The 22,962-nt window shown below is 41.6% G+C and overlaps 1 protein-coding gene across 2 annotated transcripts; it reads left to right on the forward strand.

The window, feature by feature from the left end:
• The first annotated feature begins 3,389 nt into the window (after window positions 1-3,389).
• On the forward strand, window positions 3,390-8,539 carry LOC133918280 (uncharacterized). 2 transcript variants are annotated; one of them, XM_062362084.1, is made up of 4 exons: window positions 3,390-3,784; window positions 5,021-6,456; window positions 6,781-6,806; window positions 7,383-8,539. In XM_062362084.1, exons 2-4 carry the CDS (start codon window positions 5,067-5,069, stop codon window positions 8,127-8,129), a joined length of 2,163 nt encoding a protein of 720 aa, XP_062218068.1. In that variant the 5' UTR covers window positions 3,390-3,784; window positions 5,021-5,066; the 3' UTR covers window positions 8,130-8,539. The 2 variants fall into 2 exon arrangements, with proteins under 2 accessions (XP_062218068.1, XP_062218060.1); XM_062362076.1 differs by having other exon boundaries at window positions 3,391-3,784; window positions 5,018-6,456.
• Window positions 8,540-22,962: the final 14,423 nt, after the last annotated feature.

Consider the following 22,962-nt stretch of genomic DNA (forward strand, 5'->3'; position numbering starts at 1 on the left):
GAGGAGGAAAAAGGTGGCTAGCGGGCTGGGCTAGCACGCGACGTGGGAGAGGAGGATAGAAAGGGAGAGGGGAGCGGGCTGGGGAGAGAGCAGCCTAGAGAGAGAATGATAAGAGAGCTGGGCTGGAAAAGAAAAAGAAAAGGAGAAATGGGCCGAGCTGAAAGAGAGAAAAGAAAAGGAAAACGGGCTGGACTGAGAGGAAAGGAGAGATCGAGGCCAAGAAGAAGGAAAAAGATTTTAGGCTTTTTGGAAATTGATTTGAGAATATATTTGAGATAGTTTTGAATTAAATTTTTGAAAAGGTTTGAAGTTTGAGTTTTGGCTAAAAACTGGGATGTTACAATGGCATTATGTGCTTACATGAAATTATTCATGATACTAAAGTAAAGAAAAAAGAGGGTGTGATTTTGAATCTTGACTTAAAAAATGCTTATGTCAAGATAAGCTGGGATTTTCTATTTCAATGTCTAGAAAATAGAGGCTTTTGTGACAAATGGTGTACCTAGATGAAAGCAGTAGTGACTAAAGGTGCTCTGAGTGTGAAAATTAATAATAATAAGGCCCTTATTTTTAGAGTGGAAAATGTGTCAGGCAAGGTGATCCTTTATCACCTTTCATGTTCAACTTAGCAGCTAACTCCTTAGCCAAAATGATTGCTTTGGCTCAACAGAATCGGCTTGTGCAAGGGATGGTTCCAGGATACATACCAAATGATGTGGTACTATTATAATATGCAGATGATACCATCCTGTGCTTACATGATGATGTAGAAAAAGCTTTAAATGTGAAACTGTTGCTTCATCTATATGAAGCTATGTCAGGTTTAAAAATTAATTTCCAGAAAAATGAAATTATCATGGTCATCCAATATGAACAGAAATCACAGTTTTACTCTGAAAGGTTTAACTGTGCCATTGGAAAGTGGCCTGTGAAATATTTAGTAGTACCAGTTTCTGGTTCAAAACTACATGTGATTGATTGACTTCCTTTGGATGAAAATTGATGAAGATGTTAGATGGGTGGCAAGGTAGTTCTCTCACTATTGGGGTTAGAACTATCCTGATCAACTCTAGCCTCTGCAGTGTACCTATATATCATATGCCAAATATACTTCCTAAAATAGTGCATGATAAGATGGATAAAAACAAGGAAAAGTTTTTTTTTTGGCAGGGGGTGGTACAAATAGGAAATAACATCTTGTCAAATGGGGTAAGATCTGTAAACCAAAGAAAAAAAGAGGGCTTAGCTATTCAAGATTTGAGGAAACTGAATATTTTTGTGTAAGTGGTGGTGGAAACTTGAAAACTCTAATGGCTATGGCAAGAAATAGCGAGGAAAAAGTAAGGATCGGTAATGACCATTACCTCAAGAAATAGTGAGGAAAAAGAGGGCTTAGCTATGACTTTCTCAAAGTTAAGAAACATTACCTCAAGGGAAGGATCGTAATGACCGATAATGGTAAAAACTCTGATTTATGGGATGACCCTTGGTGTGGTCAAGTGTCATTGAAAGATAAATTTCCTGAATTATATGAGATTTGCCATGAACAAAATATTTCTGTAGCTGCATTAGCTAACAGACAGTGGCATCTTTCCTTTAGAAGATGGCTAGATGAAAACTTACAGGGACAATGAAGAAAGCTGAGAGATGCTTATCTCAATAGGGGTGACTGATGAACCTGATACCTTAAAATGGACATGGGGCAAGTCAGGCAATTTCACAGTGAAATCCAATAATGATCATCTGTGTAGGCATGAGGCTGGCACGCCCTTGAAGATAAAATCTTCATGGTTGATTTATCAAAATGCTACCCTAACAAAAGATAATTTGATCACGAGAAAATGGAAAGGGGATGTAAAATGTGTTTTTATTAATGAAAATGAAACCATTCATCATCTTTTCTTTGGTTGTAATGTGGCAAAATATGTGTGGAGCTTAGTAGGTCTTGTGATTGGAACTCAATGTAGACTTGAATCTTTTGACCAATATTTCATCTGGATGCAATACTTTCTGCCTCAGGGGAGAAAATGAGTTCTTTATGGTTGGGCTTGATTTGAGCTTCAATTCGTATCAGACGATAGACATCGTGGAACTAATGATTCCCGCTTGCAGCTTTATATTGGGTCACGTGGAAATTGAGACAAAGAGTTTGTTTCAAGAAAAAAATGGGCAGGTTATGCTTGTTCATTCTTGAAATATCGGGCAGGTTTACAGAAGGAAGCATTGAATAGTGGAGCTCAGGTATTTCAAGAAGAGGCGCTGAGGCTGCACCCACATCAACCTGATGATGGAGCTAATGAAAAGCTAAACCAAGTCGAGACCCGAGTGGTGATAGCCGGAAGTACTATCTAAAGACAACGCTGAAGGGACATTTGCCAGGAAGATCGAAAAGGCCGAAGTCTGGTAGCGCGAGTTCTACATATGGGAGCGGAAAACCTCCGAATCTACCTTTTGCTGTAACAACGTCGGACGTTGCTTTTGTAGTTCATAGACAGTAGGCACGGTGCAAGGGCTTCTGCTGGTTTCAGGTAGTGTGTAGGCTCCATGGGTAATGTTTGCTAGTTGGGTCTTTGGTGTACGTGGGCACTTCTAAAAATCGCTACAAAGTAGTTCTTTTCTCAGTTCTGCATTTTAATTTTCAGGTCTTTGAACTTTCGTAACAAACAGTGTATGGGAAATATCATGTAATTTTGTTGCTTTTAGTAATAAAATTCGGGGTGATCCCGTTATGGAAAAAATATCGTTAAACTATAGAATAAGTGTGTCCTTTTCGAAAAACTACATAAAAAGATTTTAAGGTAAAATAATAACTTGTTTGGTATAACTTCGGCTGGTGTATTATCAAACTTGGGTGACAAGCTGAAAAAATTCATGACTTACCTGCAGGGATTTCAATTTTGTTTTATAAATGTTTTCATTCACTGACGAAAAGATCAAAATTCGTAAAATTTTAATTATTTTTTTATCCTTTGCTCTGTAAATCTCACATATCAATTTGTTTCTTCAGAATTAAATACTTGGTCCCCCTCCGAAATTTGTGACCTCAGCTGTGATCTCAGAGATAAAAATACATAATTTCTTTGAGAGGCAGCTTGAAAAGAGAGCTGTACCAAATATGCCGGGGTGATCTGGCTGCAGGTGCGTTGAATGCAACTCCGAGTCACCCAAAAAAAAGCGCAAAGCGGTCCCTGTGATGAGATATTTTTTCGGTGACTTGTTCATCCCAAAAAAGAATACATTTGTATCTCCATACCCTCATCACTTGGCTGAAACTCCGCGACGTCACCCTCATCACTTGGCCAGTTGCGAAGACTAATGGTGGCTTTTAATCCCATAGGCCAGCCACGCGACGCTGCGACTGCCGACACGACGCGGCTGCGTATATGCCACAGCCACAGCCACAGCCCGGGCGTCCCCCTCCAGCTCTGCGCGCGCGGATTGGCTCATTCGCTGGGGAACATGGCCGTGGCCGTGGCCGCGCGAAAATTCGCTCCACCTGCGGTAGTGGGCGTCGCGTGCGGCGCTGCCGCCCACACGTTTTTATTCCCGTGGACGCGGAGGCCGCGATCGGGATGGGGATGTTGCCTGGCGGGAAGGGAGTGGGGCTGCTGAGCACTTGATCCGTTCCTTCTTGGCTGTGGCGCAAGTGGGCGACAGGTGCCTCCGCCGCCGCCGCCGCTCTTGCTTCTTCGCGAGGGTGTTCTTTTAAAGCCGCTGCGCTCGCGGTGGAGTCGTTCTGATCTAATCTAATCTTGGTGGAGAAATGAAGCCGGCGATTGATAAGGTAATTAAAGTTTTCTCTTTTTTTTTTTTTTACCTCATGAGTAGTGGTTGCTTGTTTTGATATTTAGTCGATTTATGGGTTCTTGTTTTCGAGAATCGTTGGGATGGTTGCGCCATTAGCTTGACAGATGTGCTTAGGAGGCCTCTTCTTTTGTAAAGCACTTTTCCTGCTTCACGTGATAACGATAGCTTTCTCCTCCTGTGTTGGGGCTTTAGGGATTTCTTGCTGAGTGGCAAGGTGTTTTTTCTTTTGTCATTTTATTCTTGGGACAACTATAGACAAATTATATAGTTTATTTCACAGCAAGAATGTAGCAGTGTAGCTTGGATTTAGAAGTTTAACTATTGGCCTTTTGTTGAGGTTGCATAATACAATTCGGGAACAAGCCTTGCTTACAACAAGTACCTTCTGTTCTTCGAAAAAGAAAATTAATTCTCCAAAGAAGGCGAAGAAGAAGAACCTTCTCAAGGCCACTATTGCACCCTCTCCTTTGTATTTCGATTAACTGATATAGTTGTTATTTGAAGTGTGCCTCTTCCGTGAAGTTTTATCCTACTTTCTTGGCAATATTGTTATCAGCTTCTTCGGTTGAACTGGAGCTGATAAATTGTACTTTCTGAGGCTTTAGTTTTTGTTGAACTGTTGATCATGATCCGTTATAGATTCACTTAAGCTGGTAATGCCGTTACCAGTTTACATGTTCTGAGAGTACAATCTGTGTTCATGCTTGTATTTTCTGTTCTTCAGTGGTTTTAATTCTTTCGAGTTCTTGTATTATAAGTCGGGTAAAAGTTTAATATTGTGCAAAATGGCATATACAATTTCCATAAAAATTGATTCAACTGATGATAGTCTTTGATTTACTATATGAACAAATTTCGTGATCTTACTCTTCATAGAAGGGATAAACTAAACAAAGGGTATTCAGAATAAAACGAGAAAGGATTATTAAAGCTACATCTTTTTCCTATCAACTCTTTTTTTGGAAAAAAAAGACTCAATGTATAAATAATAAGGATTAAATTTAGTAAAGGTAAAATTAACTTTGTATTGGGAATTGTTTCGAGAAGTTCCAATAGTACTTTGCGCTACTAACTGTTGTAATAACCCTTACAATACTCTCTCTCTCTCTCTCTCTCTCTGGGGTTTGCTTTTTCGTGCACATTGTTTTTTTGTTAGGGCAGTTTACAATTACAATTTGAGCTACATCTCCCTTCTTTCCATTTTTGGCAGAAGATTCAAGTAAATCTTTGAAGCTGAACTGTACTTGAAAGTTCCAATCATGTCAGACTGTGTTGCCAAAAGATTTGGGAAGAAAGAAGAGTTTGCAATCCTGTCAAGCCAAAGTGATCTTGGAAAATCATCTTACCACAAGCATTCCCCGTGGATGTCACATTGGACCAGAGCAAGCATCAGTGCAGAACCTCAGTGTGGCAATAGCTGTTGTCCTTTTGAGGAAATTGGCGATGTTGGCTATTCAAAAGATTGTGGGACTTTACCTTTTGAGCTTATTAAAGCTAGAGTGGCTGAAAGGTTTATGCTGGGAGTGAGCAATGCAGGTGCCTCTGCAGGGGATACACAGCAGTTTAATTCTAAGATGTGGGGTGTAACGCACAATGTTTGCCAAGGAGTTGAATGCAAGAATGATCAGGTTGATAGATCTTTTGAAAGTTCCATGACGCAGAAAAATGTGAACTTATATGCTGCTAACGCAGTGGTATCAGAAAGATTTTCTGTTCATAAGCTTTCTGATATATCTGTGAATTCTCGTAAGGTTTTGAGCTCTGACAATCTGAGTTCGGAGTGGAATCACTTCCCTATATTTGAAATCAACCAGAAGATTGACGGTATACTTAACCCAAGACGCTCTGCAGTTGGTACTTCACCTGATAAGCCTTTTGTTCCACAGAAAGCTTTAAAGGTAAAGATGTGTGCATCTAATGTGATGACATTTTCATCGAAGGAATATCAGTTCCACTCGCATCAAATAACTGATGAGAATATGAATAACTGCAGATCTGCAGTGGGCATCCAATCTCACGAAGATAATCATATTGGTCTCAATTCTGATCACGCAGGGAGAGAACTGAAAGGCCATTTATCAATTGAAGAGTCGTGCTCTTGCAGCAAGAATGAAACTAATCCATCATGTTCATTGACAGACAAGCGCTGTGCTAGCGTGAAATTGAAGGACTTGTCTCATTGGGCTAATGAGAACAAGTTCATGTTCTCAGCAAGCAGAAAAGAGAATGAAAATATTGAAACTAAGAAATTAGGACCATCAGGAGGATGCCAAAAGCAACAAGATTTTGAGAGAGTAGCATTTCATGGGCCAGTGCTTGATAGAGAATATGAGATGAAACCAGTTAATGCTTCTGCCCCCAGTAAAGGAAATGCTGTGGAAACTGGTTGTCGTGCTAATCTATTACAACCTGAAGAGAATGTGAATACACACAGAGTAGATTCTGCAATGAAGTTGACAGAATCCTGTGAGTTACCGGATAATATTGAAAACACGCTGACAATGAAGAGCAAGGGTGAGACACTGGCTGCTGGGAAACCACCAAAGGTTAAATTGACAAGTAGCAAGCGAAAGCCCCCCTGCTTATTCGAAATGTTAACACTACCTTCCAAGTCACAAGCTACACGTTTCAAAGATCCGACATCTTCAGGTAGATCTTGTGGTAACATAGGTAGTTATTTGTTGAGATCGCAGAAGCAGTTCTCAATTATAACTGGTACTTTGTATAGTGACGCTCACCGTGCGTCAAGTGAGGCTATTATGAGATAATCTAATATTAGATAATAATTAAGAGCATACTCTTTCGGTACACCTGGATGGCAAAATGCAAAGAACCTATCTACCACGTTGTTTGCATCAAAAGGTGTACCTGATAATGTCCATAAGAGAAAAAAAGATGCAGCCTTAACTCCAAGTTTCAATATCTTTACTTATTGTAATGTGTCAATGACATGTTTTTTGGGCTTCTTTGTAGGTTTTGCTGCTACATCAACACAAAAGGTATTAGCATTCCAAATTAATTTATTATATTAGCCTGGTGTATACAACCAAAATAGAGCTAAGTGCTAAAGAAAAACATGGATTCATTATTCATGAAACATTATTTAATTTTGTATATGGTACCATGCAAATAACATTTGGAATGTTAGATACAACTTTCTTTTCCTTTTACTTCCTTTTTCTTTGGCAGTAGTACATCAAAGCACATGTTATAGGGAAACATGAAATAATTTATAATTACTATTATAAATGCACCTTGCATATGTTTTTATGCCTCCTCCTACTACAAAAATCAACATATGGCAAAAAAATGACTACCTTGTGGGATGCATCTCGATTTTCTGATGTGCAAGTTGATACATGCCTTAATGCAAAGTATATCCCGGAGGAAGTCTCTGCGGTCTTGTTTGAAGGTTTCCTGCTCCAGAACTTTGTTTAGCACATTAGGGTTACTATCATTTACAAAATTGATTGGATTTATTGTATGCCTAACGCCTGGTCTTTCATATTCCTCATGAGGACCGAGACTATAAAGCTATATTGGAAACTTATAGTTATTGTTGTTGTTGTAAACAGCTTACAAATGTTCCGCGGGACTCTGACAGTCCAAACATGGCAAAATCCGAGCAGATAGCGCCTTCATCAATCAGAGGAGTATCAAGCAGCAGTAGAGGAAATGAAACTGTCAATCTGAGTGCAGAAAATCACAACTCCTCAAAAGCAACATGTGCCAGTGAGCAAGAATGGAGCATGTCCAAAACAGCAAGCATGAACCTAGATCTAGTTTTTCAAATAGGCAGAATGGGAAATCCAGTTTCCAGTGCTCTAATTGAGTCACCAGCATGTTCAGAGCCAAGTGACAAGTGGCTCAAACGCCTGCGACACAATATCTCAGATGCTCATTTCCTTTGTTCCAAGAGACCAAAGGTTGGAGATGGCCCACAACCTGGCGAAACATGTACCGTGTTTGGTCGAGAGATTGATTGTGACACACACAGTGCCAACATGATCAACCATGTGAAGGAGGATCAACTAAGGTATGGAAGACTGATGAACCAACAAAACCGAGAAGGCTCACCTATTTCAGCAAAAAGTTTTAATCGTTGGATAGGAAGATGGTGCCAAGGCGGCGCCCCTACTTTTCATGGAACTTCAAATGTAGAGAAACAAACCCCCAAGTCTAATACGCCACCTAATGATCTTGAAAGTCAGTTTCCAAGCATTGCTGCAATGGCGATGATGGGGCGGGTAATGAACAAGCTGCGGCCGTGTGAGCTTCAGAAAAGGGGTCCTTCGGTAGTCTGGAAGACACATGGGTTATGACTGACATTTGAGAAGTGCGTCATTTTCCGGTAAATCAGTAATGGGCCTAAGGCCGACTTCCCCTACTATCCAGGCTTTCCATCCATCATGGGGATCTGTGCCAGGGAAAAGTGATTTTATTTTGTTCCTTTCTCAAGGAAATCCGAAAAGGAATTGATGCATAGGCTGAACAGTATTTTATGCTGACCTTTGTTATGGTCATTCGCTGTCTCCTGTCAGCAAATATATACAGGCATGTCGTGGCCTTTTTATACGTGTCATTATCATTTGTACGTGTGAGAGAGAGGAGAATATGTGGCCTTTCTTTTATCGATTAGTTCTGTTGCCTGCGGCCCTGCTTAAATGCCTAGACTATTTTTTGTCCTCCAAAATTTCAGTCTCTTCACCTTACATTTCGTTGATTGTTGTAATATTAGTATGATCGCCCACCCTATGTATTATAGATTTAACTTTGACTAAGATTCTTTTGTGTTGCATGAAACACAATGCTGTAGTATTCATGGATAACATTTCTTTTGTCCTTGAGCAATGTTGCAGTGCACCCTTGCAATTTATTTGTATCACAAATATGGCACTAGCTGCACTGCAGTCGACACCAGAAAGCTAATAGAAAAAATAGATCTAAGTAAACATTACAACAAAACAGATCATCAGTGTCGGTTAGACTAGAACCGGTATTGATAAAGTATCAGTGTCGGTTCGTAACTTTCTATGCTCGATCAGTAATCAGTGTCGGTTCGTAACTCGGAATCAGTGCCGGTTCGAAATATAAACCAACACTGATAGTATTAGTGCTGATTTATAATTCAAACGACACTGATACTCTCAGTGGACCCAAAATTTTAGTACATCGTGATTTTTGCTCGTGCTTCGGTCTGACTTATCTCCTTTCTCTCTCCCTTATCTCTTCACTGGCACCTCTCTCCCCTTAGTCCCTCACCGGCCTCTCTCTCTCTCTCTCTCTCTCTCTCTCTCTCTCTCTCTCTCTCTCTCTCTCTCTCTCCCCCCCCCCCTCACGGTCTCTCATCGCGCTGCACGAGCCCCATGGGTACGGGAGCGTGGACAGGGCGACGGGTGGGCGTGGAGGCCACCACCACCATCACTGCGTGCACAGGTTGCAGTTCCGACCGGTGGGGCTGCCCAGGATAGCATACGGGTCGGAGCTAGAGGAGAAGATCGAGAAGGTCATCTACGCCTGCTGCTTCTTGAACTTCCTCGTCATCGGTGGCTCGCTCATTGGCTCCATCACGTGCTTCATCAAGGTGCCTGCTTGCTTCATCACCACATGTTCAGATTTGTAGTAATGGCTTCCTTTTTGCATTACTTGTTTCACCTCCAGACGTGTTTCTGGTTGGAACGATCATGTTTGTCTTCGGTGCGGGCCTGGAAGGAGATTCATAGACCCGTCGATGCATCATCTTCCTGTTCGTAGTCGCCTACGAATCAACCGAGATCCATGAACTCGTCCAAGGATCTGGCCGCCTAGGGTACGAGAGTGTGGCCTGGAAGGAGAGGATGGAGGGTTGAAAGTAGAAGCAGAACCATCACTAGTGCTAGGTTCCTTAGTTAGTGTTAGGTGCTGACAGTGTGATAGAATTGGTATGATTACTAAATTTAGCTGATGTTATTTGCTTGCACCATATATGTCATATTGCGCTAGAGTGCATGAATGCTTCCGATTGATTTGCTGATGTTATTCGATTTAATTATGTGAGATGATTACAATACAGTATGATTACTGAATGCTTCTGATTGGTTTGCTCTGTTTTCGTGCTCTGTGAGATGATTGTAATATTTAGTGGTGTGAGATGATTGGAATGAAGGTGGTTCTGACTCAATGCATCATGCCAGCTTGTTTTCGGTAGATTTTCTTTTTTTTTTGTTTTCTAAAAAACAACAACATTGCCGGCTGAACTCACAAACCGACACTGATAATGAGTATCAGTGCCGGTCCATAACTAGGAACCGACACTGATACTCAGTGCATCAGTGCTTATTCATAAACTGGCACTGATAGTCATGGACTATCAGTGCGGAGTAATCAGTGTTGGTTCAAAAATCGATGCTGATAGCATTTTTGAGCCGGTACAGATGACATTTTCTATAGTAGTGAAAGTTTGTTGCAATGATTTCTCCCTTTTCTAATCTACTCCTTAGTGCTTCCTCAGCTTAGGTTCAGTGCCAAAATTCAGTGCAAGTGTATCTCAAAGCAAATTCTAAACATATGTTAGGAATTTAGATATGAGAGATACCAATTTAACGTGAGAAGCCCTCCAATGTGGAGGTAAAAAACCACACGGGATAAATCTATATTATGATAGCTCAGGCTACTATTGAAACCCCGAAAAGCCTTATAGATATGTTCATGAAGAAATTGTCTCAGAAACCCCGAAAAGCTAAACAATGACTAGGATCACTTGTGTCTTCAAATACTTCATGCAAAACTAAATTGAGCAAATAACCAATAGGTCTCAACGCACAACTATCAACAAAGCAGACTCTAAACAGTATTTAGAAAAAGTCTTATGTGATACAATTGTATTGGTTTGTTTTGACCAATAGATGTAGGAAGTTAGTTAGTGTCAGTAGCTAGTTTTGCAGTTCATTCAGTTAATGGGTGTGGCAAGTTAGGGAGAAAATGGCGTCTGGGATGGCACGTGCGGCACCAGCATTGGGCAATAAGCCCATGTTCTTGTGATTCCATTTTGCTATATAAAATGGAGAAAACCCTGCTACAGAAAATTGATTCTAGCAGCACCAAATCCGTCATGTTTGTGTTTGTGTTCATCAGTACTTCAAAGTCTTGTTGGGGGTTTGAACTTTGTCAAATTTTCTTCAGACAAGCAAAGCGCAACAAGAGAGATAGCGAACCAGTGAGTTGTGAGAGTTCCAACATAGGCAACGACTTGGCAGGCACTGGAGATAATGGTGAATGCAGCGAAGAAGGAGGCGGCGATAAGGAGGGGTGAAGAGCGACATAGCCTTGGAGCCATTGAAGCGCGAAGGCATGATGATGTGATTGATGACTATGATCATCTGATTTATATATTTTTGAAAGATATTAATAGTTAAAGATTTAAAAATTTGATCGAAAACTTGTCCAAAATGTCTTATATGTGTAACTAGAGGGAGTAACTGAAACCGGAGTTGGGCATCCGTCTTTAGGTTGGCGATTTTACTGGTGCATCTAGAAGGTTTCAGCATGTTAATATTTTTTTTAAAAAAAAAAGTTTTGGCAAGTTTCATAAGGTTTCAAGCATGAGTTTCATCTTTACCAGAAACCCCCAGCTGCTTTTATTGAGTTTAGCAAATTTTTAGAAAGCAATTTTTGTTCATGGATATCCGCACTCTGTATGCTAGGTTGAAGCACACTGACCAAGGACCAACATGAGCTCGGAAAGAGGCGATTGACAACCAGACCACACCCCGTGACACCCCCTCTCTCGCAGCCTGACCTTAGCTCACTTTTTTTCTGTGGCCCCTTCCCTCCTTCGTCACCAACGACCTCGCCGGAGCCGAGGAGGAGAGGGCATCCCTAGTTAGGGGCAGGTTCACTCAGAGACATGGTGTATTGATGTACACCTAAATTTTGTGGAAAAAATTAACTATATAGCATATTCTCTAGGTAGCATCGAGCCCAATGACCCCAAGTGGCCAAGCCCAACACGTGGCAACGAGCTACGGGCAAGTTACCACCGTCCCATTGGGCGGTGGCCTAATTGGCCAATGCAATGCCCACAACCCACACCCAGCGGCCTAGGCGCCCATGAGACCATGACTGATTGACGACTCCACGGTCTAGCTATGTTTCCACTCGCCACCAGCAAATGCACGCATGAGTCATTGAGTTGAGATAGAGGGCGGCAGTGGCAGCACATGTGTGGCAACGGTGGCGCGGGTGCAAGCTAAGCGGGGCATGGCCATAGCGGCGCGATAGGGCATGGTCGCGACGGCGTGAGATTTGTTTTTTATCTGTTTTTTCAGTAACAAGATTCATATTGATTTTATATGGCAGTTAGGCTCAACTAATGGTTCTTTTTAGGTATGGCTACCGGGTGTAGATGCACTCGAAGATGGGGAGCAGCTCCACTTTGATCCTTAGGCTTACAATCATCTCTGAGGATTTAGCATTGGCTGGCCTTGCGTGAGGTGAGATTTATGCACATAGCGCATTATTCCTGTCCTAATTTGAGATTAATATATGGTCTGTTCTCAACAAATTTACCTTCAATTGCAGTTCCGATGTTGTGCGCGATCAACTTGGACTCCGATTAGAGTTCCCACATACATTGTATGGCGTTGCTGGAAGGCAGGTTGTGTTTCTCTTTATCCCTTTAGAACCTAGACATTGTTACCAACAAAACTTAAATAGCTCTTCATGTGTGCCATATGGTGACTCTTTGGTTTTCTTAAATACAACTTCTATGGGTATATTAATTTTGAAAGAAGAATAATTAGATGTATGCACTGATTTGTGCTTGCTTGGTTTGATACTTATGATTGGGTTGAGTATAGTGTGGATAGAGAGTCTGCCTTTTGCTTTGTTATTTATTCAAGGATAATATTCATGCTGGTGGAGATGCTTTTATGAATTGGGGATTTAATTGGAACCACAAAGTGGTATTTAGGAAACATGTTGGTAATATTAAGAGTGCCCACAATCAAGCTCAAGAGAAATATGATTTCTTTGTGAAACCTAAAACATAAATTCAATTATTCAACAATCATTTGCTTCGACAACCCAAAACTACAAGGTTTTTTACATAGACCGCTTGACATGATCACTTAAGTGCATAAGGTTTCTCCTGAGATATGAGTTTCCTTTTTGTGGACATGATGAAAGTAAATATTCCAAAAATAAAGGAATTTTTCTTGCGGTTTTAAATTTTCTAGCAAATAAATTTCAAGAAGTTAATAAAGTGGTTCTAAATAATGCTCTGGGAAACAGTAAAATGATAGGCCAAGATAAAAAAGATCTCATAAGCTCATGTGCCAAAGAAACTACTAAAATTATCATGCATGATCTTGCTAATGAGTATTTTTTGTGATGAATCTAGTGATGTGTTCCAAAATAAATAATTGGTTATTTGCTTGCGTTATGTTGATAAAAAATTTGTACTTTAGATCTTGTCATTGTTTAATATTTATTGTTATAAACAAAATTTGCTATGTACACCCAATTTGAAAATTTTGGGCCTGCCACTGTCCCTAGTTGCAAAAGAACAATTTGACATTTTGATGTAAAACTGGTGTTCTCTCAGCTTGGATAGCACCTGCTTCAAATGATCAGTATGGAGAGCTAGATTAGGACTATAAATCAGTATATCATCCAAAAGTACCAAGACAAATTTTCTAAGAAAAGGAGTCAAAATGTCATTCATCACACACTAAAATGTGGCAGGAGCATTTGTTAAGCCAAATGGCATAACTTTGAATTGAATGACCTTGATGTGCTTTGAATGATGTTTATGCTCATCTTCCACATTCATTCTTACTTGATGATATCCAGCCTTCATATCCAGTTTGGTGAAGAATTATGTGTTAGTCAATTCATTCAATATCTCATAAATAACTGGAATTGGAAATCTATTCTTGATTGTCAATGGGTTCAACTTTCTATAATCCACACAAATAAAACTGGAGAGGCAAAGGGGCTAGTACTTGGGATAATGAGTCCACCAGCTAATAATTCACTTACTTGACACTCAATCTCATCTTTATGGTGTCGGGAATATTTATATGGTCTATAATTAACTTGTGTAGCTCCTGGCAGTAAAGGAATGGTATGGTCATATACCCTTGGAGGAGGTAGTTCTGAAGGTTCAGCAAAAACATCCTTGAATTCTTGTGATAACTGCTCTACAGTCTCAGGTACTACTGAAGTCTGTGTTGCAGCATAGTTTGCCACTACAGCCACTGCCCACACCTCATTCCCTTGACGCCATTTGATGAATTTATCAGATGGTAGTTCACTGATTTCCAATTTAGGTTGTGGTACTCCTTGGAGTTTGAATGTCTTCCATTTTTCCTCAAACTCCAAAGTTTTGGTATCCCAATTACAGATCATGGGGCTATGTGCTTGCAACCAATCATATCCCAGAATTGCATCATAGGCTCCCAGGTCCATAACTCTCATGGTTGTTGTGAAAGTGTTTCCTTGGCACCACCACTCCATGTTAGGTACACAATGTTGCTGATCAAGGTCCCTTCATTGACCAATTTTACCTGGATTGGCTGTACTGCACTAGGAGTGATACCCACCCTGGGAAGGAAAGATGAATTTATAAAGCTGCGAGAACTACCACTATTAATCAAAATGAGCATCACTTGGTTTTAGTCTAATGCCCCGATCCTCATAGATTGGACATCTTTTGTGCTTATGTAGCGAAAATGGCCCTATTAGACCATGATTATGATTTTGGTGATTAATAACAACATAGTTAATGCAGCTAACATATTTGTCAATTATATGTTTTAGTAGGTCTTATGGATGCAATACATAAAAAAGCAACTGCAATCGGAACAAAGTTTGGTTGAATTAGAGAAATCCCAGGAAAAATGTACTCACTGGATGGTCCGGTGCTGAAACAATTATAGGCACCAGAGCTTTGTGTCTAGAGCTAGTTATATCTCACTGGATGGTCTGATGTCAAATGGGCAGAAGCAGCAGAACATTGTTGACAAAGGGGAGAATGCAGATGGCTTCACCGGATGGTCTGATGATCACCGGAAGATCACGCTGGACTAATTCTTGCAGAGAAGATTCCAAGCACAGAAAAACGAAGATCAACTCACCGAAAGGTCCGGTGCCTATGTTGTACACATCACATGCTTCACACCAAAGTATTTCATGCAAAAGCGTTTCTAAGAGTTGAAGATCGAAGAATACCTCACTGTATGGTATGATGATAGGTGTTGTGTACACCAGAAACTTACACCTACACAGAGAGGCTGTAGATGCTCGGATGACTCAAATATACTCACCGGATAGTCCGGTGATGGAGATGATGTATGCATCGGAGTGTCCAGTGTTTATAGAGATTTTGAGTGGAAGTCCAACGGCTAGTTTCTGAAGATGTACTCACCGGATGATCCGGTGTTAGTACTACTGTTCTTACCGGATCATCCGGTGTTAACAACTTTTTTTAGCCGTTAGGTTAACGGCTAGTGCACTAGTTTGAGGCTATAAATACCAATCCATTTAGTCTTTTGAAGGTGTGGTATGCTGCTGAAGTCTAAAGGAAGCTCATACACACTTGAGAAGATATTTAAGCCACCAAAGTGCTTAATGTGATCATCTAAGGTAACTAAAGCACATATTTAGTGAGTGATTAATGCTTATAGGCCTAGAGAGAGTGTTGTTAGGTGATTGCTGCCTAGAGAGTGGACCAATGAGTGATTCTAATTTGTACCGAGTGGTACGCTGGTGCCTTGGAGTCTTGATGACTCGCTGGCACCTTGAGCTAGAGTTTCTCAAACTTGTTGACCCTTTGACTTGGTGTGGAGCGCCTGCAAGACATGTGCACGGGGACGCGGAGACCCTTGCCTTGGTGGCTCAAGTTCTGAAGTGAAGACGACAACAAATGACTAGGAGAGAGGCTTGTGGTGAGACCTCCTCTTTGTGGCTTGGTGGCTCATTCGGATTGAGGCATTGTATTTATGACTTGGTGACTCAAGAGTTGTGATTAGAAGAGTCTTGACGACTGGGAGCATATCTTTGGTGGAGCTCCTACTGAACTAGGAGTGATATTCATACCATCGATACCACGAGATAAAAAATCTCTTGTGCCGAGTTTACTCTCTCTATCTTATTTACGTTTTCGCGTTTACATACTTGCAATCTACCTTTGCGTATTTATGTTCCTAAAGTAGTTTGCTAGGATTAGCTATAGGCTGTAAAACTCTTTTGAGCGGTAGAGTAGACACACTAGATAAATCTAAAGCATATTTAGATAGAAATTAAGATAAGTTTATCTTGTGAAGTTTTTGGAGCCAGCATGTTTCTAAATATCCTAATTCACCTCTTTTTAGGACGTCCGATCCCTACAGCCTACTAAAACATTCAGTGACAATTGCCCAAAATTAGCAGTGAATGTATCCTCCTTCTCCAGCTGCTGTAGAACTTCATCATTGAGCTCTATGTTGAGATAATTGACCACTAAAGCATTAGCTTGAGCTTTGGGCCTCTTAGTGCATTTCTCTAGGTGTGAAGGCTTAAATTGGTCACCACGATAATAAGATAGTCCATTTGCTCTTCTATAGTCCCTGAGCTATCTCTCCTTCCACAATGGTCCTATACTCCCCTATGGCTTACTGTCAGGTTTGTATGAACTAGAAGGTGTCTTGGTGGAACTACTGTTTTTTAAAAGTTGAACGTCCCTTTCTCCAATGCTTGTTCCTGAACCCTAACCAATAGCACAACTCTATCTATAGTTGATGGAATTTGAGACTACACTATTGCTCATATATCAGGTTTCAGTGCTTTCACAAAATGCGAGACAAAAGTCATCTCATCATAACTGACATTGTGCACGGAGATTTGGTAGCAAATATCCTCAAATTCACTTGCATAATTGTCCACGGATCCTTTCTGCTTGAGATCTAACAGCTGTTGAATTGCTCTCGATAGTCATCAGCTCCAAATTTGTCCTCCACCGCCTAATAAACTAATCCCAACTCCCTGATCCTAATCCATGGGTCAGTTTGTACACCTGCAGCCAACGAGCAACATTCTGTTGGAATTGATCTCGGCCTTATCCCTGACGTGACCGAGATAAAAGGAGGACCGTTTGCCCTCCATGCGCTCTGATCGGGAGCCCCAACCAACAAATGGTGGTGGTCCCACCTTGTGCTGCGCTTGATATAAACCAGGGGGGAGTCCCGTAGGACATGTGACTAGATTTTCGCATGTTAGGCTAATCTCCCCCCCCACAACTCTAATCCAATCCTAAGAGAACGCAGTAAACAAGGTGAAGGCTACTGCCGTCTCTTCATCCACTACGTGCTGGTGATCGACTACATCGCCCAAAGCCTCTTCATCACGCCGACGACCACTTCACCATCATCAGATGGCGTCACCGAACTCAGGTAAACACCTCACACTTCCGCACTTAGGGTGTTTGATCTTAGGGCTAGCTATTATGTTGATTAAGTGAAGCTTTAAGGTCTAACATTTGGCATCAGAGCCATCCTAGTCCCTAATCAAACCCAATTAGTCTTAAGCATGTTGAATTACGATCGGTTGACGCCAATTAGCGGTCAATTGTTTCCAATTTTGATCGGTTTAAGTACATTGATGATAAATTATGCGATTTAAGTTCAATTTTAGGCTCGGATCAATGCACAAGTTCATGTTTATGTCTCGGATTAATGAAATTAGGATGAATTCTTGTATACACTTTCATGAATTAATCAATTCGAGCTCGGGTCAATTCAATCAGGCGGCTCTTATGCTTATACATTCATGAACTAAGCTTCTATATTGTTGTTATGTGTTCATGGGGCTCGGGTTCGGTCAATTAGGCTCGGATTAAGTGGGATTAAGCAATTAGAAGGAGGGGAATTGGGGAGATTAAGAAAAACCCTAAGAAATCCCCAATTCCCCCCCCCCCCAAATCCGAACCCTAAACCCCAAATTTTCCCCCTCAATCCTGAACCCTAAACCCATTTCTCAGAACTCAAAGCAATAGAAAGAGGGGGGGGGGGAGGACTTACGGCTCCGGTGGTTTTCCGTCGCTGTTCATGCCCGTCGGAGTTCTCCTTCGGCGGGATCTTCCTCGTGCGCGCGCGGTTCATCCGGCCATTCTCGCCTCCTCCGTGGGACGAGATCTCCTCTCGCCGCGCGCTCATCTCCTCCCGGGCTCCACCGCAAACCAACCGACGGAGGCGCGCGCGATCTCCGTCGCACGCGCGCTCTGGCGGTTTGGCTAACAGAGGTGCCCTTGCCCTCTTCTCTCTCGGGCGACCGGCGGCCGCGCTCGGCGCCGTCTCTCTCTCTCTCGGCCGGGCCAAAGTTTTCCGTCGCCGACGAGCTCCGGGTCGGGCGGATTTTTCGGGGAGAGAGAGAGGAAAATGAATTAGGGTTAGGGTTTCGGCCGACGGGGTTTTTATACCGGGCGATTTCGTCGGCCTGCCGTTGATCGCGATGAACGGCTGAAAAGCTCTGGGCCGGCGCGCGCGCGAAGGCAGATTGGGCCGTTCGCGGTGGCTGGGCTGCGCCCTCGCTCGGGCCAGCGCACGCGTGGAAGCTGGGCCGTGCCCTCGGCTGGGCCGGCGCGTGCACGTGAAAACCTCTGGGCCAGGCCGTGCTGATGGGCCAAGCTGGGCCGAAAAGCCTTCTTGGGCCGTTTTCTTTAATGTTTTGGGCTTTTTCCATTTATTTGGAATTTCCAGTGATTTCTAACGTTTTTCCATTTATACACTGGAATATCTAATGAAATTAGCCCAAAATTAATGATGATTAATGCATAAAATATTGTTGTTAATTCTCTGGTTCAATTGGATCCAACGGGAAAAATTTTCCGAAGAATTTTACGATCAATTTATATAGGTTCATAATTACTTTCTGACCAAAGTTGATTATAATTATGTGCCATCTTTATGTGTTTAATTTAAACTCTTTTCCGTTTTCTGCCTAACGGTGATGCGGATTGGAGTTTTATTTTTGCATGATTTTAATCAAACCAACGTAGGGTTATTTTGGTGCAAATTATTTCCTTATGATAAATTTACTGATCTGGCCCAATTCTTCTCTCCAGTTCTTAACGCTTCCTCTATTGCCGCCACTATTGACGGCATAGAGCAACTCACGGGCAATAATTTTCCTGCTTGGAAAGCTAAGGTGACTGTTGTCCTTGGTGTTTTAGACCTGGACTATGCACTCAGGGTTGACGCTCCCACAGCTCCCGCCATTGGCGTGGAAAATTATGATGAATTAAAGAAAACTTATGATGCACTTTCTGAGAAATGGGAGCGGTCCAACCGCATGTCTCTTATGATAATGAGGAACTCAATATCAGATGCTATAAGGGGAGCAATCCCAAACTCAGAAAAAGCTAAAACGTACTTGGCATCTGTGGAGGAGCAATTTAAAGGCACCTCCAAGGTTTATGCCAGCACACTGATTCAGAAGCTCCTCAACACTAAGTATAATTATGGGTCTGGTGGCATAAGAGAACACATCATGATGATGACAAATATGGCTGCCAAACTCAAGGGCATGGATATGGAAATCTCTGAGGGTTTCCTTGTCCACTTCATTATGACCTCTCTCCCTCCTGAGTTTACTCCTTTTAAGATAAATTATAACACTCAGAAAGAGAAGTGGAGCATGAGCGACTTGATTGCAATGTGCGTCCAAGAGGAAGAGAGGGTGAGGGCTAAAAATAAAGATTTTGTGAATCAAGTAAGCAGCCCCAAGAATAAGAGAAAATTCCAAGGGGATTTCAAGTCTAAAAAGAAGTTGCATTTCGTCGCTAAACACGACAAGGCAGCACAGAGGGCGCCCAAGGCATTTGCTCCTTCTGCTCCTGCCTCTCAAGAATCTAAAGATGACGGATGCCACTTCTGCCACAAGAAGGACCACTACCAAAAGGATTGTGTTGGTTTCCTGAAGTGGCTTGCAAAGAAGGGTAATGATTTCATAACATTCATTGATGAATCACTTTATGCTGATTTTTCCCTTAATTCATGGTGGATTGACTCAGGTGCCACTGTGCACGTTACCAACTCCTTACAGGGATTCCTTACCGCGAGAACATTAAGAAAGGGGGAGCGAAGTCTTAGAGTGGTCAATGGGAAGGAAGCTCAAGTTGAAGCTATCGGATCCCTTCCATTAGTTCTTAATAATGGCTTCACTCTTAGATTAAATAATGTAGTTTATGTTCCTTCTATGAGGAGGAATCTCATTTCAGTTTCGATGTTAGATGATGATGGTTTTTATTGTAATTTCGGAGACAATAAATGCATTCTTAAATTTAATTCAGATGTTATTGGTCTTGCCATCCGACAAGACAAACTTTATATGCTTCCTCTTAATGAATCCCCTGTGACGATGAATATCTATGATGTAAGCTATAAGAGAAAGAGAAGTACAATTAATGAGATTTCTTCGAAACTGTGGCATTGTCGTTTAGGCCACATTTCGAGGGGGAGAATGGAGCGTCTCATTAGGGAAGAGATTCTCCAACCCTTAGACTTCTTCAACTCTGACCACTGCATAGATTGCATTAAAGGAAAATACGTTAAGCAAATAAAGAAAGGGGCCACTCAAAGCACAGGATTATTAGAATTAATTCACACGGACATATGTGGTCCTTTTCCTGTGATATCAGTTGACAGTTTTGATTCTTTCATTACCTTCACTGATGATTTCTCCCGTTACAGCTATATCTACCCTATTAAAGATCGATCTGAATCTCTCGATAAATTTAAGATATTTAAGGCTGAAGTAGAAAATCAGCACAACCTGAAGATTAAAGTAGTGAGATCGGATCGCGGGGGAGAATATTATGGGAGGCATGCCACATATGGGCAAATCCCTGGTCCTTTTGCCAGATTCCTTCAGGAAAATGGCATAGTAGCCCAATATTCTACACCTGGTGAACCTCAGCAAAACGGGGTAGCTGAGCGACACAACCGCACGCTTATGGACATGGTGCGAAGTATGCTCAACTATTCTAGTTTACCAGTTGGACTGTGGATGGAGGCACTTAAGACAGCCACACACATTCTTAATCGGGTTCCCAGTAAATCAGTTCCAAAAACACCATATGAATTATGGACTGGAAGAAAATCCTCTTTAAAGTATTTACGTGTGTGGGGCTGTGCAGCTGAAGCTAAAGTCTTTAATCCACACATTGGGAAACTAGATCCTAAGACAGTTAGTTGTCACTTTATCGGGTATCCAGAAAGATCAAAGGGATATCGCTTTTACTGTCCAGATAGGATTACTAAGTTCGTAGAAACAAGACACGCTGTGTTTCTTGAAAACGGGGATATGGAGACAAGGGAAGTTGATCTTGAAGAAAAACGGGTTTATGTTCCTACTCCATTGATACAAGAGTCACACATCCCTGTGCCTCAGGTGGTTGCACATTCAGTAGAAACTAACGTCAGTACACCCCCTGTTGAGGTCTCTGAAATTCCTAATGATATACCTAACGATGAGCCTCAGCAGTCCCCTGCAGCACCCAGTCCTTGTCCTGCAGTGCATATGAACCGATCAGGAGATCACAGCGTGACAGGAGATCTGCCATCTCGAATGATTATGTTGTTTATATGAATGAGGATGTTAATGACATAGGGAAGACAGAAGATCCCAACTCATATAAAGAAGCCATGGTGAGTAAGCATTCGTTTGAGTGGCTTAATGCCATGAATGACGAATTAAAATCTATGAGCGATAATGATGTGTGGGACCTAGTAGAAATTCCTGACGGAGCCAAAACAGTAGGTTGTAAATGGGTCTACAAAACAAAATATGACTCTAATGGGAACATCGAAAGGTTCAAAGCAAGGCTCGTAGCTAAAGGCTTCTCGCAAAGAGAAGGAATCGATTATAATGAAACTTTCTCTCCTGTATCAAGTAAAGATTCTTTCAGAATAATTATGGCGCTTACAGCGCATTATGATTTAGAGCTGCATCAGATGGATGTAAAAACGGCATTCCTTAATGGTGACTTGGAAGAAAATGTTTACATGGCTCAGCCAGAAGGTTTTGTCATGAAAGGCAACGAACATTTGGGATGTCGCCTTAAGAAATCAATTTATGGTCTAAAACAAGCGTCTAGACAGTGGTATCTCAAGTTTGACAAAGTCATCAGAAATTTTGGTTTTAAAGAAAATGAAGTTGATAACTGCATTTATATAAAGTTTAAAGGGGGAAAATTCACCATCTTAGTTCTTTATGTGGATGACATCTTATTGGCCAGCAGTGATAAGGATATGCTGTTTGAGACCAAGAGATTTCTTTCCTCTAATTTCGATATGAAGGATCTCGGTGAAGCCTCTTATGTTCTTGGCATTGAAATTCATCGAGATCGGTCAAAAGGAGCATTAGGTTTGTCTCAAAAGGCATACATTGACAGAGTACTAAAGAAATACAATATGCATAAGTGCTCTGCCACGCCTGCTCCTATTGTTAAGGGCGATAAGTTTGGGACATATCAATGTCCAAGGAACCAATATGAAATTGATCAAATGAAGACGGTTCCTTATGCTTCAGCTGTCGGAAGCATTATGTACGCTCAAGTATGTACGCGCCCTGACTTAGATTTCGTGACCGGGATGCTTGGCAGATATCAATCAAATCCAGGACCGGACCACTGGAAAGCCGTTAAGAAAGTCCTTCGCTATTTGCAAGGCACTAAGAACTACATGCTCATATTTAGAGAATCCGATAACCTTGAAGTCATTGGCTATTCGGATGCAGACTTTGCGGGGTGTGTAGACACTAAGAAATCCACGTCAGGTTATATCTTCACCCTCGCTGGAGGAGCTATCTCGTGGAAAAGCTCCAAGCAGACACTTACAGCATCTTCAACGATGCAAGCTGAGTTTGTGGCATGTTATGAGGCTACCGGGCAGGCTGTATGGCTAAAGAACTTTATCCCGGGACTAAGAGTGGTCGACAGTATTGTAAAACCACTCACATTATACTGCTATAATCAACCCGCAGTTTTCTATACGAGTAACAACAAGTCGAGTGGTGCTGCCAAACACATCGACATTAAGTATCACGTTGTGAAAGATAGAATCCAGGATCAAACTATAAGTGTCAAGCATATAAGCACTAAGTCAATACTTGCGGATCCGCTTACTAAAGGCTTACCAC

Source organism: Phragmites australis, chromosome 1 (genome assembly GCF_958298935.1).
Source record: "Phragmites australis chromosome 1, lpPhrAust1.1, whole genome shotgun sequence".
In the NCBI taxonomy this organism is placed as follows: domain Eukaryota; kingdom Viridiplantae; phylum Streptophyta; class Magnoliopsida; order Poales; family Poaceae; genus Phragmites; species Phragmites australis.

Bases quoted from the DNA above. Each gene is read 5' to 3' on its own strand.
- LOC133918280 (XM_062362084.1), top strand. From the start codon at position 5,067: ATGTCAGACTGTGTTGCCAAAAGATTTGGGAAGAAAGAAGAGTTTGCA. The intron at 6,457-6,780 runs GTAGATCTTGTG...GCTTCTTTGTAG, and splicing joins CAAAGATCCGACATCTTCAG to GTTTTGCTGCTACATCAACA. The intron at 6,807-7,382 runs GTATTAGCATTC...TGTTGTAAACAG, and splicing joins CTGCTACATCAACACAAAAG to CTTACAAATGTTCCGCGGGA.